Source organism: Chamaea fasciata, unplaced genomic scaffold, assembly GCF_029207755.1.
Source record: "Chamaea fasciata isolate MVZ Bird 193981 ecotype frontalis unplaced genomic scaffold, bChaFas1.0.hap1 SCAF_7, whole genome shotgun sequence".
Lineage (NCBI taxonomy): Eukaryota > Metazoa > Chordata > Aves > Passeriformes > Sylviidae > Chamaea > Chamaea fasciata.
The window spans coordinates 18174679-18189237 of NW_027094092.1; the positions used below are offsets into that span (position 1 = coordinate 18174679).

The following is a 14559-nucleotide window of genomic DNA, read 5'->3' on the forward strand; positions in this document are numbered from 1 at the left end:
CCTTTCAAAGGTTGCAGACAGGGGTGGGATACAGGCAGGAATGGGTTGTAGGAAGAGATGCCAACCCTCTCTACACACTCCTCAGGGAGGTAAGATTTCACAGCCAAACTGAAACATCTGCCTGCCTGCCAGTTTCTCACTTTTTGCAGACAAATAGGATACTTCAAGATTTATTTCTGGATAGCCTGTTCTTCATTTAACTGAAAGAAGAATAGGGTGGCTGTTTGCAGAAGCCAACACATGCAGTCCCATAAATTCTGCTGGCCTAAAGGTTCTCATCACACACTCCTGCCCCAGATGAAGGCCAAAAGAGTGACACAACAAGGCTATCAACTTATTGGAGTGAAGGGATTCAAAGCTACAAAGATCTCAAAACGTGAGTGTAGAAACATCATTGCCTTAATGTTATGCAAGAAAACCAGGTTTTGATCATTTTAGAAGTGTATTAATGGCTTTACGTTTCCCTCTACAGACTTTTCAGTTGAGCCACCACAAAAAGTTCCGCAGACAGATGGGCTGCTGTCTGTCTTGCCCCTAAAAGAAATTTTTGGGGCATAGTACATAGAAAGATGCAGCTGGGAGCATTTCAGGTGGGGTTTCTGTGTGCATAGCACACCAAGTCAACCCTTGTGGCATCTCATTTCCTCCCCTGGACTGTGCTTTTGGTGGCCAGCACAGGGCACCAAGAGGATGGAAGTGGCCAGCAAAGCTTTTCAGGTCAGCAGCACAAGGGTGGCCCAGCACGGTGCCACCACAGCCATAGGGGATGCAGTCGGGTGGGACCTTACTTTTGTGCAGTTTGAGGATGGTGTAAGCCATGGCCGTCAGCACCCGCTCCCCTTCCAAGATGTAGATATCCCAAAGCCGCAAGGTCAGAGTGAATGGGGTCTGTTTCAAACACACAAACAAATCACAAATGGGATGATGAAACAGAGGCTGCTGCCATCACTGCATTACCTTGCACCAAAACACGCAACAGGGCTAGGGTTTGCAAGTCAGGAATTCATCTAAAACACATAAAACGTCTTTTATCATCTATGGTTTTGCCTTAAAGCTAATGAACTTGGGTGGCCAGGGAAATATTTAAAACCCATCCATGAATGCAGAAAAAAGAAAAACTTCCCTCACAAGCACACTAGCATATGGATCTCCCTACCCTGGAGGACATACCATCATCTTTCAGCCTTGTGAGCGCAAAAACCAACTCCTGTATCCATCCAGATTTCCCAGAAGGACTATTTATGGGGTAGGTCTGAAAGCCCAATGATGCATCACTAAGCATTAAAAAAATCATTCATGTGGTGTCCAAAGAAGAGGTCTTTCTTACACACAGGATTAATTCTACCTGCTAAAAACACCTCAGCAAGAAGTTTTCATTTGTACCCAGACCCAATCTGACAAACAGGATTTAACTGATACCCCAAGTGATGGAGCAGCCCATACCTCCCAGCAAAGATCTAAGGCACCCAACCAGCACAGAAATTAATATTAATCCTACGGAGATGTTTGGGTTCAAATTTAGGATACTGCACTGACTCTCCAGCGTTTGGCACAACTGACCATTGCAGCTCCTACCCCATGCTACTGCAATTAAAGGGATTTTGCATTTTATACAGCTTTTAGTGGCAAAAGCAGTGAGTTTGCTCTTGAGGGGAAGAGGCCATCCACTGTTCCATAGAACACAGGGCAGCAGAAAATTTAGACTGGACCAGAGAGATGTCTTAAATATTAGCAAGTCTGGGCACTACATTCAAGTCCAGTAAGCACAATGCTGACCCTAAAAATAAAGTAGTCTTGGCTCAGGAGTAGCAAATTAGCTCTGGAAAAATCAGGGTAATTTTCTCATGCTTTCACACATCTCCAGTCCCAATCCACCCCTTTGCCTGCAGCTGCTGCACTGCTGTTTGTTGAGGTTTGTGCCCCCAGCTCTTCTTTCTATATTGTTTCCAGAGCCAAAGTGAGGTTAATTGCCTTTGCAGCAGTGTCAGTGGGCAAGAGAAAGATCTCTCCCGACTCTGAAGTTTATAATTCTGATGCTGAGCCATCTCCCTCCGACTGCTTGTGACGAGGCAGCAGGAATTGGCTTGTCATCAGTGACATGCAGTTATTTTTAGCTTCTCCCTTATTAATTTTTTTTGCCTTATGAGAGTGTGCATAATATCCCACCTTATAAAATATTAACATCTTCTTCAAAGCATGATATTTACAAAAAAACACAGGCAGATTAACCATGCATGTGAACAGCAAGAGCAGCAAAAAACCCCAGAGCATCCTTACCCGGTCAATGAAACACTGCAGAAACCACTTGGTTGTGTAAATCCCGGTAGTCATTTGCTCCTTATCCTGGGGGAAGACAGCAAAGAGAGGCATTTCACCAGGCTGCTTACGGGAGGTTCAAGCAGCTCACAAGGCTTTGAGGGAGGTTGGTTGGTTTACTTATTCTAGGGTCTGGGTGCAGGATGTGGCTGTAATTCATCTCCCATCTCCCAACAAAGCCCCTGCTTTAAACACCACAGCCCTGCTTTGGTCCTTTGCCCGAGACATCCATTGAACCTGATTCTTGATGTGGCCAGACTTCAGCCATAGCATTGGAAAGGGATTTCTGGGAGAAGCTTTCTTGGCCTAATTCCAGGGATTTATAAAAACCTTCCAAGGAGCCCAAACCACTCACTCCTTGCAGACTACCATTTTTGTTTCCATAGCAGTTCCCATGCAAGCCTCCCAGAGCACAGTCAAGCCAGCTTTGGAAGCAACACCTCGTTTACATGGCGTGGCTGTTGCAGGAGCAGGACAGCCTGACAGGCTAAGGAAAACTCTTAAAATCCTCACCACCACCACCTCAGTCTAACACTTTTCCATCTGGTACCCAGTGCTGGGATGCATGCAGAGCTGACGCAAAGCCAACAAAGCAGTGGGGATGGGAAGAGAAAAAAGCTCAAGAGATGAACGGCCAGCTCCAGCTTTTGCTTTTGGCTGGTGCCGTGCACCTGCAAGCCTGGAGAGCCTTCAGGAGCAGGAGGAATGAGCAGCTTTCTGAATTACTCACATGCCCTCCCCTGCCCATGACTATAATTAAGTGAAAACCTAACATGGTTCTGTTTCACTTTTACAGCCATTTGCAGCATGAAGCAAGAGCTGTTGCAGATGATGGTAATACAAACACCTTTTGCTGGAGATGGGAGCCACCAAGCCCCTTGGGAGTGTAAGAAAACTTAAGGAGTCTAGCCACTGAACACCAACTGTCTACACCAAATGCAAAGGGGGGCAAGGCAAAAAAAAAAAAAAAAAAAAAAAAAAAAAAAAAAAAAAACACCACCACAAAAAACGGGGGAGAGCAGGTGCTGCAAAACAGTGGCCTGGACATTAGACTGGAATCAGTGTGCCTGCAGATGCTCCTGCAGCCACCAAATGAGCTTGTGCCATCTGCTAGAAAGAAAAGCAACTGGACGTACGCAAGCAACAAAACATCCAGCAAATCTTATGTGCCTCCTGACTTAAAACAACAGCAAAGCACTTGGAGCTAATAACTACTGAAATAAGACTCCAGACAGAACAGCATCAGCCTTTGGGCCTTGCAGCTGGTGTAAGAACACAGCCCAGACCCACTGATGTTCCTCCTGCTGCAGGCTCTGTAAGCCTTCCTGCCTGGCTCTCCTAGGGAAGCCTTTAAATTCAGCAGTCCCTCCACTAATAATGACCAGCAAGCAAACGATTACCATTCACCTCAGCAAGATTTGGGCAACCCATTTAATAAATGCCTGCCTCTGCAGCTGAGGCAGTCCTGTATGGTTAGAAATATGCTCATCTGTGCATCTGTTTGGCAGAACACTATATGAACTGCTTTATCATTAAAATGTGGCATTATTATAGAAGACTGATAGTAAAGAGATACCATGTGCTTCTTCAGTTTGGGGAACAGTTTGTTTAAAATTTGCTCGTGGTGGGCTTGAAACCTCTGCAGCTTCGGGAACCCAGGAATGAAAAAACCTTAACAAGAGAAGACAAGAGAAATAAAAATTAAAAAAAAATCAGGAAAGCTCTGCAGCAGTGACAGGGATATAGTCTGATTTTCTATAAACTCATCTCCTGCATTGCCTGTTGAAGTTGGCTGAAACACAGGGTGCCCAGCTACCTCCTTTACACCTTCCTTTCCAGAGGTCACCCCTCACCCCATCTGGGCAACAGGACCCTCAGACCAAGCCCAGCTGGTCCTTCTCACCCAGCTCCATGGAGCAGGCCCACACAGCTCCCTCTGCCTGCCTGCCTGCAATTTGGCTTGGCCAAGAGCTCTCCAAACACATCTCAGTGCTTACCATGGTTCAGAGAAAAGCTGAAGATGTTTGAACACCACAAGCTTGTGCCGTGCCCTGTGATCTAGTGGGACAGACATTTAAGACTGTCCAAAGTTATCAAGCCATAAGGTTTAGCTCTCTGCCCATGAAAAACCCTCTGTGCATAGATTACTGCTAACCACAAGTAAGATGAAAGGATCTTTAATGTGTTTGAAGTAAAGTAATACATCACACATTTAGTGGAATTACATCCACATTTAGTGTGGATACTCTTGGATGTACTTCTGTGAGACTTCTTATAAACTCATAACCTTGAGTTAATTGCTTGCCAAGGGCAAGGTATCCTGGAGGGAGAACAGCACTTCTGTGAAAGTGTTAATTACTGAGCACTAAAGCTCAGGTGGATAAAACTCATTTTTTTTGATAAGAATTTGTCTGCCTCCACAAGTAACGTTTAGCTCCCTAGTCAGGCTGCGCAAGTTGTTAAGCCTCATCCACTTTAATTAAACAAATATGTGAGGAGAAACAAAGCTCTACCAACCAACCTGAACAATCTTCCCTTCCTTTGCCAGACAGCCCCCAGCCCCAGCCCAGCCTTACCGTGCATGGCGTGGCGCTGGTTGGTGAGCAGCTGTGCCAGCGCCCAGAACGCATCCTCTTCGTTCAAATACATCAGCAGGATGGCTGCAATCTGGCTCATCCCCTGGCAGTAGCTCACTTCCTGCAACAGTCAAGAGGGGCACAGGTGCTGCCATACTGGCAGAGCCTACCATAATGCTAAAGCTGCCTGTACTTTCCTGTCCTCTTCCAAAGTTTGTCCCATTTCAAAGTCTTTACTGTTTATGTCCAAATTCACAGCTCCTCTATGTCTACAGCATCTACCATGTCACTGACTCACGGAGCAGCCTGGGTTGGAAAAGGACCTTTGAAGATCATCTCATTCAACCCTCCTGCCATGGGCAGGGACAGCTTTGACCAGACCAGGTTGCTCAAAACCCCATCCAAACAGACTTTGAACACCTCCAGGATAGGGCATCCACAACTTCTCTGAGCAATTATTTCCATGCCTCACCACACTCATTGTAAAAAATGTCTTCCTTACGTCCAATCTATCTTTGGGATGACAAACAGCATGTGGCTCCAACACTGTTTTGGATTCCTTCAGCCATATGAGCACTGAAGTAATTAAACAGTAAATAAATCTGGTAAGCATTTATCTGGCATGAGGGAGGCTCCTTAACTAACCCCCTGAGCATCTTCTGGGATAGCTGTCCCCTCCTGGAGGTGGAGACAGTAGGTTCAGCTGCTAATTTTGGTTTATTCTGCATGTGTCCTTCAGCTAAAACTGACTGGTTTGCTGTAGTAAGTAAGTGTTTTCAACAAGGATGCCATTTGTTGTAAGACAAGAAGTCAGAAACATGACAGACTGCCAGAAGACTAATGTTGCTGAAAAGCCAAAGGGCAACCCCTTGTTCTTTGCTGACACTCGCCCAAACTAAATCTGCCAGATGTCATTTACCAGGTGACAAAATGAACAAGGGAATGAAACAACTGTGGAAAGATTCTTGTGCTGCTCCAGAGTCTTGCAGCCCTCCATACAACCCAGTATTAGGACTTAAAATTAGAATAATTTACTGGCTAAATACATAGGTATTTATTACATACATACATACATATATATATATATATATATATATATATATATATATACATGAAAATATGTATCTCTACACCAAATAACACATATATAAAGCTTTTCTATAAATCTTTACATATATATATATAGATATATAAAGCACAACGCTCTTCATGTTAACTGGACTTACTACTTACAGTGTTATAAACCGAGTATGCTGACAGGACGTGGAAGAGTGCCTGCTGCCTGGGGAGAAAGAAGGATATTAAAACACCTGAGCATGAGGTCTCCAGCTTCATGAGCACACCAGTACATACACAAAGAGAGTGAAGATTCTGAAAACACCCAACCAGCTGGTACTAAAGGCTTTTGCAAGGAGCAGGGCTAACAGAACCAGAAAGCTCATTCCTTGGAGACTGTGTAGAGCAGCCAGGTGTGACTTATCCCAGTGACAAAGTCACTTTGTCAAATCTCTCCAACCCCATCTGTCATGAAGACCCCATCCCTCCCAGATCCTGATGAGCCCACCCCATCACCCCAAACCAAGTGTTCTGCAACTGTGAGCCCTGCAGGACAAGGTACTGCAACAGGCTGTTCCTTGGCTCAAGAACTGGGGCTGAGCCTGCCCCAATGTGGACCTCTCTGAATAGAGAATCAGCAGTCCAGCACCTGTGTGTCACACTGTGTGGTGATGATTTGAGGAAAAGGCAAAGATGGCTTTGCTCTGAGCCAGGGGACTGTTGGCTGCCCCATCCAGCTCATCCCTCACATAGGCCATATAAGCCTCACGACTGCCCATATAAGCCACAGAAGCCTTCCATACTCACTTCACACCGTAGCGATCCCGAAACATGATGTGGTTTCGGAAGGTGCGGTTAACATCCAAATCGATCTGCTTGATTTCCGATGAAAAGCTCTTCGCTTGTTCTTTCATTTGCTGGAAGGGAGAGGGGCAGACAGGAGGCAGGAATCAGACACGATCTCAGCCTGTACCTCTCTCCACACACTGAGAAAGCAGGATTCCTGCAGCAGGAGTGGCAGCTTGAGAGCTGCACAGAGCTATCCAGGGCAGGGGACATTGATGTCCTGCAGTGAGCAATGAACGGCAGCCTGGAGGTGAGCCCCTGACTCCTTGCCTGTGCCACTGGCCCTGGGAGAAGGGGATGACCCCACACTCACATGCTAAGACAGCAGCAGCTGCCAACCCAGCCTTTGCCCATCTTCCAATGCAGATGCTGAGCTTTCAGAATCTAAAACTTTTCCAATTCATTTCCACTCAGATTTATTTTGATTTCTTTGCCTGGCTGACTGTCATACAGCACTGAGAGCACTGTTGATCCTTAAGGAACTAATACACAGATGTACGCAGCACTCTCAGCTTTTCAGAGGCTCAATCATAATAAAGTCCAAACTGTTATGACACACTCTGTGATCTCCAACTACTGCTTTCCCTGCAGAAGAGAATCATCTTCAATTTACGAAGCTTCCACTAGAAATGCAGTCCTGGAATATTCCCTTGGACTGGTACAATTTTTAAGAATCTGGCAGAGTCCAGAACAGAAGCTTAACTCAAAGCCAAGAATCCTCATGTTCCCCCCCAGGCTGACTAATCATTTAAGGCAGCATCACACAGAAAAAGGACTGAAGTCCACTGGAAAGAAAAAAAAAAAAAGAAAAAAGAAAAAAAAAAGAAAAAAAAAAAAAGAAATTCAAATGGAAGTTTAAGACCACCTCAACCAATTGTGCCCTCAGAGCCCCAAGATGGAGATGCTCCATGGACAAGTCTCACTGCAGTCCCATTTGCATCTCACTGTTCAGCTCTGTACTGCAGGCAAGGACCACTACAGCCAAGCATCTCATCTCACAGCCTTTAGATACCACCAGTGATCATGCCCTCCTCCTTTAATGTCTCCAGGGTTAATTGCATGAAGAAAATACATTTTGTGACTGTCTTCAGGCACTCTGAGATTTACCAGCAGAGATGAGCAGCAAGCCCAACTTGCCTTGAGCCTAGGGTCAGGACCCCTCCTGGCTCACAGAGAAGACAGAAAATAGAACATCTGCACAGACACTTATCATCTGCTCCAGCAGCTGCCATCCTATGCATGCTTATCAGCCTGATAGCAGGTGCCTGCAGGCTGCTGTTGACCTCTCAAGGGGGCCATATCAGCTCTGGGGAACATCAGAAGGTCATTAGCACCCACGTGTCCAGCACAGCCAACACTTAGGACAATCACAGCATTTTGGGAATATTAGCTTCAACCTTGAGAGCAGCTGAATGGAGGAGCAACAGTACAGGGGCTATTTTGAATTATTGCCTGCACATGACAAGTGAGGATAAAAGTGATGATGGAAGATCTGATGAACAACACAATTTCCCTGCTGTAAATACTGTGGTCTCTGTATCTCATGGCTCCTTGCCCTCTATAAAGCAGGCAGACTACCTGAGAGAATATGACTATTCATGTGCACTGGGTCACTTCAGTTCAAAGTTTCTTGCTAAAGGCCCTCTTGTTTTCCCTGCCAAAACAACACAGAAATCTCCCAAAGACTGTAAATACCCTACTTTGGGTATTTTTAAATCATTGCACATGAATAGCAGGTAGGTCACACAGCACTCTGTCACCTCCATGCACCCAGGAGGCTTTACTAAATGTGCAGACATTAAAAAAGAAACACAGGATGGGTTGTTCTCCTTTTGTCCCTAGTGTAAATAACCTGGGGGCTCCACAGATGCTCCTGCTCTGTTGAGCTGGTAGCGACGCAGAGCTGGAAAGCTGCAAGTCCCATCCCAAAGACCTTGTATAAAGCAGTGGGTAAAAAGCCAGAATGCCTCTGCTCTGCCTCATGTCCAATATGTTTCTCTTGCTGCCTTTTCAAGCTCCTCTCAAGCCCTCTAGCTGCAGCTAGCAAATCCCATGGAGGCAGAGCATCACACCTATATCAAAGGCAAGCATGTAATGTCTCATGGTAGCCTTCAGGGTTTTGTGCCAGGGGTTATGCCCCAGGGAGAAATGGGGTGGCCTTGGAACTAGTCCCTACAGGACACAAGTCTGAGGCTGAGGCTTAGTCCCTTCTTGAAAGCAAAACCCCTCATCCAGGACCTGCACTGAGCCTCTCCTGCAGGAAATTAGGGGAGAGCTAATTTACTGGCAGCAGGCTGCACGAAAGAAGAGGTAGATTAAGATGATCTTGTAGAGGGTTTGCATCCAGCAAAGCCTATTAGCCCTGAAGCTCCTGTTTAGCGCAGACCCCTCTGGAGCACAGATAAACTCCTTGCGACTTTCATTTGTTTGGATTGCTTCCCTGCCTGCACAGCACAGCTTTGAGGGAGGGAGCACAATTTGAATCTGCCTGCTGGGAGAGCTTCCTTATCTGTGCTTACTGTGGTGAGCCCAGCCCGCCTTCCCCCAGCCCGTGTGTGCCTCCATCCCTGCGGCACCTCACCAGTAACATCCACGCTTGACTAACTATAATGAGTGCTAGCATCATCCCACTTAATAGGCAGGGGTTTTTAGAAACACCTGTTGGAAGCAGCACTCAACCTCCTGCCTCTGAAAAATAATTGTCTCCACAACACCCTGATCCTCACTTTGGTACATGATGCAAGTTGGAAAATAAGTTAATTATCCACCAAGGGTTTCCACACGCTGCCTGTAGAAAGCTTCCCCTCACTCTTCCCTGCATCTTTCTCTGAAGATGACAGCAGCTTTGCTCCCAACTTCCAGCAGAATAAATGGAAGCAGCATATTATAGAAAGCAGCCAGCTAACATGCTAAAAGACCTCAGCTTAATATAAACCCATGGAAAAAGAGTTGATACCCTTTGCATTTTCAGTCCTAACCAAACCAGCTTCACCAACCAATCTAACCTCCCTATCACCTTGCTCCTGCCATCTTTGCCAGGTAGAGCCCATACCTCATATTTTCCTTCATTCTCCTTCTTCATCTTGTCAACATCCAGCAGAAGTGACCAGACCTGGCCTCGCACCTGAAGCGGGATCCCTTTGTACACACGCCGGCACATCTGCATGGAGGAAAACACGTGCAAGGTTAGCTGGGTCCTGCTGGTGGCAAACACATTTTCTCCATGGTTTGCTGCCGCAGATAATCAATTATCTGAGCAGACACCCCAGGCAATCAATTCCTCTCCCTGTGCTGGCACAGAGAGGGCATCTCCTATCTGACGGATGAGCTGAGTACCTGCATCCATCACACAACTCCTCAGTCAAAATCACAGAACCACAGAATCATAGAAGAGTTTGGTTGAAAGGGACCTTACAGATCATCTAGTTCCAATACCCTTGCCATGCACAGGGACAACTTTCACTACACCAGACTGCTCATAATCCCATCCAACCTGGCCTTGAACATTTCCAGGGATGGGGCATCGACAATTTCTCGGGGCAACCTGTGCCAGTGCCTCCCCACCCTCACAGTAAAGAATTTCTTCCTTACATGTAATCTCAACCTGCCCTCTTTTAGTTTAAAACCATAGCCTCTTGTCCTACCACTTTCTGCCTGTGTAAAAAGTCATTCTCCCTTGTTTTTATAAGCTCCCTTTAAGTACTGAAAGACCACACTGAGGTCTCTTCAGAGCTTTCTCTTCTTCAGGCTGAACAACTCAACCTGTCTTCATCGGAGAGAGGTTTTTGTTCACTTCATCTCACAGATGCTGCTTCCCTTTTTCGTGTCATAAAGCCCCCATTAAATTTCAATGGAAAACAGAAAAAAAGAGCGCTTTTTCCCATTGCTGACTATTTCCATTTAAAGAAAAAACTTCATAAGAAAGAAAAATATCCTTTTCTGAATACTTTCCTTCATCCCACCTGTGAAATGCCTTGCAGCTGCACTACAAAACCTGCTGTAGCACTCCTCTGGAATCCTGAGGACCCTTGGGTACACTGAAGGACCTGTGGCACATGCCCAAGCCTCAGCCATGGAGGGCATTTATGTTGCCTCATGGTGCTCCCTCAGAACCAGGCAATTCCTTGGGAGGGGACAGATTTCCAGTCATGGGAATGAGCCTGGAGCTGAGAAGGGCAGTGCCCAACCAGGCAATCAACTGGAACTACTGTCTCTGCCTGGAACAAATGCATCCAACTACCTTCAAAATCCCTCTTCTTTTTTCATAGGGTATTCTGCTTCATGCAATTCAGGTTGATGTAAGAGAAGGACTGCAATCCTCTGGGAAGCACAAGATCCTAGCAGAAGGTTTTCTGGATGTAGGCCTGCCACATTGCCATTTCCACACCCAGCTGAACACCTACTTCTCTTGCCTTTCCTTTCAGATGCACCTTGCACAACTAGCTCTTTTATTTCCAACCTGACTTTTTTAAGGCCAGCCTCTCACAAGGACATAAAGACCTTAACCATGGCACTGTGCTGGCTCACTGCCTCCAGGAGCACAAACCGACGCTCCTCATTTCCTTACTGTCTTTGTGGCAGCATTGTGTCTACCAAGAGCAAAACCCAGGAATGGTGGCCCTTGTTCTAAAGAGTTACAAGACCAGGAGGTAAGACAGGAGGTGGGCTTCAAGCAGACAGGCTAGGGGACAGCAAAGAACTAACACCACTGTCCCGGTCAAAAAAAGTATGTAAAATAACTCTGTAGTAAATGCCAAGATCACTCTGCAGGACCAGGAGAATCAGATGTTTATGGGAATGCTCTTCCACTCCATTACAATAAATATTTCAGTGTTTCCACTGACAGAGAAAGTGTCTGTGATGTATCCTGTTCCTGAGAGTGTAATGGACATTCAACATTTAAAACGCCATCGTCAGAACTTCCCAAATGCTTGCTCTGTCACAAGCATTGCTCAGCACCAGCTGTGAAGGTCCAATGCACAGCCAGGACCAAATCCTGCAGAAACCGTCTACCAGATCATGTCCTTCCTTCTGTATGCACCAAATAAAAGGTGCCCCCTAAAAGCAACCTCACCAGCAAGACATGCCCATGGAAAGGCCACCATCCTGTTCAACAGCATCCTGCATTTCAAGTGTGACATCACTAATTTACCATCTGCACACCTCACGTAAGGAGGTGTTTCTAAGGACAGCAAACCTTCAGATTCATCTGAAGGGGGATAGATTCATCCCCACAGATGAAAGACGCATTTCCCAAGAGTCATTAAATCAGGATGAAAGAAGTGCAATGCATCAAGAGACACAAAGCAACAGGATTAGATGAACCACATCCTCAAAGTAGTAGGTGCCCACAAAAGCCTGGCTCCTGCAAGCACTCATGCCTTTATGAAGCAAAAGCTGAGGCAGAATCAAGAAACTAGAATATGTACCAATTCTGACAAGAACACTAATTCAGATAAGATTACTTATTTCCAATGGATTATGAGAGAGTGACTGACAGCTGCCAAGGCATATGATGATACTCAGGTCCGTGGGAAGGAAATAATTTTGTTTTGAATTTCCAGAGCTGGTATTGTTATACTATAATGAGTGTAACCCTCGGTGGCATATAGTAAATGTCGCTAATGATTTTCTTGGCACAAGTGCTAAAGGAACAGGGGAGGTACAAAACATGCCGAGATGGAACTGAAATGAAATGCCTTCCTGTTATTTATCCAAGGGCTTTCCTCCTCCCACCACCTCCAGACATGAAAGTGATAAAGGCTCAGAGCTGTGAGTCACCCAGAAAAAAATGAGCAACTTTTCTTCATCATGAAACTTGAAGGAAAACAGGGAAGTTACCATACAAGCAGCATTTATGATGACATGAAAAGACAGAGGTAAGGCAGCATGTGATGATAACTTCTGTACCACATGACAGTCAAAAAGAACCCTCAAGGTCACTCTCTTTTGTCTCTCATAGACCACTCAGCCCTTACAGATAGGAAGAGAGCACCTAGATCATGTCCCATGCAGTCTGACAGACCAATGCACAGGCAAGAACAGACACCATTCTGCTTCACAAAGGGAGATGTTGGTGGTCAAAGCAATGGTTCAAGGCACTGCAGAAAGGCTGTGTCAGCCAAGGACTGAAACCAGTGTCTAAAACTTACTCCAGGTTTTGCCATAGGATCCTCTATGGATGATCCAGAGATCCATTTTGCTCCAGTATCATCTTCCCTCTCCAGGCTTTAACATGCAAAGCTCATGGCACAGAGGCCATCATCACCCCATCCCTATCTCTCCCCTGCCCACATATTTTCTTTGCAGTAGATGGAATGGGGAAGACTACGGAAGTAAAGGTTTGAGCTCCATCTTCCTGCACGAGCAATCTCCTCTGAGAAGTACCCAACCAATTGTTCCAGGTCTTGAATAAGAGGGATGGAGTCACTGCCTTTAAAGACAGAACATCTTTTTGCAGTAGTAAAGACAGTGAAATTAAAAAGGATTTGGGAGAGGTAGGTTGGTTTTTGAAGCAGAATATACACATGGCAGCTCACCTTCACACTTTGGAGTCTGTCACTGTTAACTTCTCAGTCATGTGCATGGATCACTAGGAAGAGACTGCAGGAGCAATGCCCAAATTTTGGGTGTGCATGGCAACATCCCTTCCAAGCCTTTCCATATAGCCAGCATATGTCTCCAACACCCTAAAGTGGGGGCAGCCCCCCTTCCTCAATTCCTTTAGGGCTCAAAGAGTGATCCTTCCAAAGAGAAAGGACTTCTTCACATCCTCTACCGGTGATGCACCAGGGGAACTGTGCTGTGCAAATCTTCACCTGGAGTGGAGGATTTCCTTTTAGTACCACAAAGCCTGCAGACTGATGATATGGCCATGCAGGATGTTTGGCAGACTGGACATCAGCATGCATGGCTTTCTTTCCGTACGGTTAAGGATTGCTCCCAACTTGTGCTCACAACTGCTCCCAGCTGTTGTGCCTGCAGCTGGAGCCTATGCAGCTATTCCTGATGGGGTGCCAGCAAAGCAGGGGCAAATTTAAATCCTAAAGCTGGTGGGCCGTGGGCAGGCATTTACAGTTATTGCCCAGGCTACCTTTGGAGGAGAGGAAAACGCTACCTGCCTTTCCAAAATGGGAAAAAAAAAAAAGCAGGCGAAGCCACCGAAGCAGCTCCCAGACACAACTCCCTTTCCTTCCCACAGCATTTGAGGCAGGAGATCTGACTTCAGCCAGCCCTGGCACGACAAATGTCTGCTGGCTCTCCCTGGCATTAGCAGACTGTTCACTCTTGGGGGTCTGTGTCAGTCCACACAGATCCCCGATTCATCCTAAACCGCTTTGCTGGCATGCACTGGATTAAGCACCCTGCACTCCCGTGACCTTAGCAGAGACAAGGCTTCCCCCTTGCACAAAGACAGGCTTTGCCTAAAAACCAGACATCTATGACCAAAGACATCCCTCTCTAAAGGTCCCATCCCACATGGCCAGCAGCAAGATGCAGCTTGCAAATGATGCAGAGGTCATAGCCTCCCCCTGTGACTGATGCTTCTGGCTGAAATTCATTTCCAGGGCTATGATGAATAAATTGTCCTGCTGTTGCAGTGCACACAGCACAGCCTTTTTTATCTGCAAACTGTGCTGCCTGAACTGTGTAGATTCTTACATGACACCAGCCATTTCCTAACCTTCCCAGCAGAGTCAGGCTGATGTTTAAACTTGGGTTCAAATCACAGTAAAGAGACAGACCATGTGAGCTTCCCTGTGCT

The 14559-nt window shown here is 46.2% G+C and overlaps 1 protein-coding gene across 4 annotated transcripts in view; it reads right to left on the bottom strand.

Annotated features, from left to right (window-relative positions):
* The window catches only part of LOC136292292 (USP6 N-terminal-like protein), a 76445-nt gene that overhangs the window by 5250 nt on the left and 56636 nt on the right, over positions 1–14559 (bottom strand). For all 4 annotated transcript variants that reach the window (XM_066187796.1, XM_066187797.1, XM_066187798.1 and 1 more), the window contains 7 exons: positions 9847–9954; positions 6756–6865; positions 6126–6174; positions 4893–5013; positions 3893–3987; positions 2278–2343; positions 789–888 (listed from right to left, as the gene is read on the bottom strand). In XM_066187796.1, coding sequence (XP_066043893.1) covers positions 789–888; positions 2278–2343; positions 3893–3987; positions 4893–5013; positions 6126–6174; positions 6756–6865; positions 9847–9954 — 649 coding nt within the window. The remainder of the gene's footprint in view (positions 1–788; positions 889–2277; positions 2344–3892; positions 3988–4892; positions 5014–6125; positions 6175–6755; positions 6866–9846; positions 9955–14559) is intronic.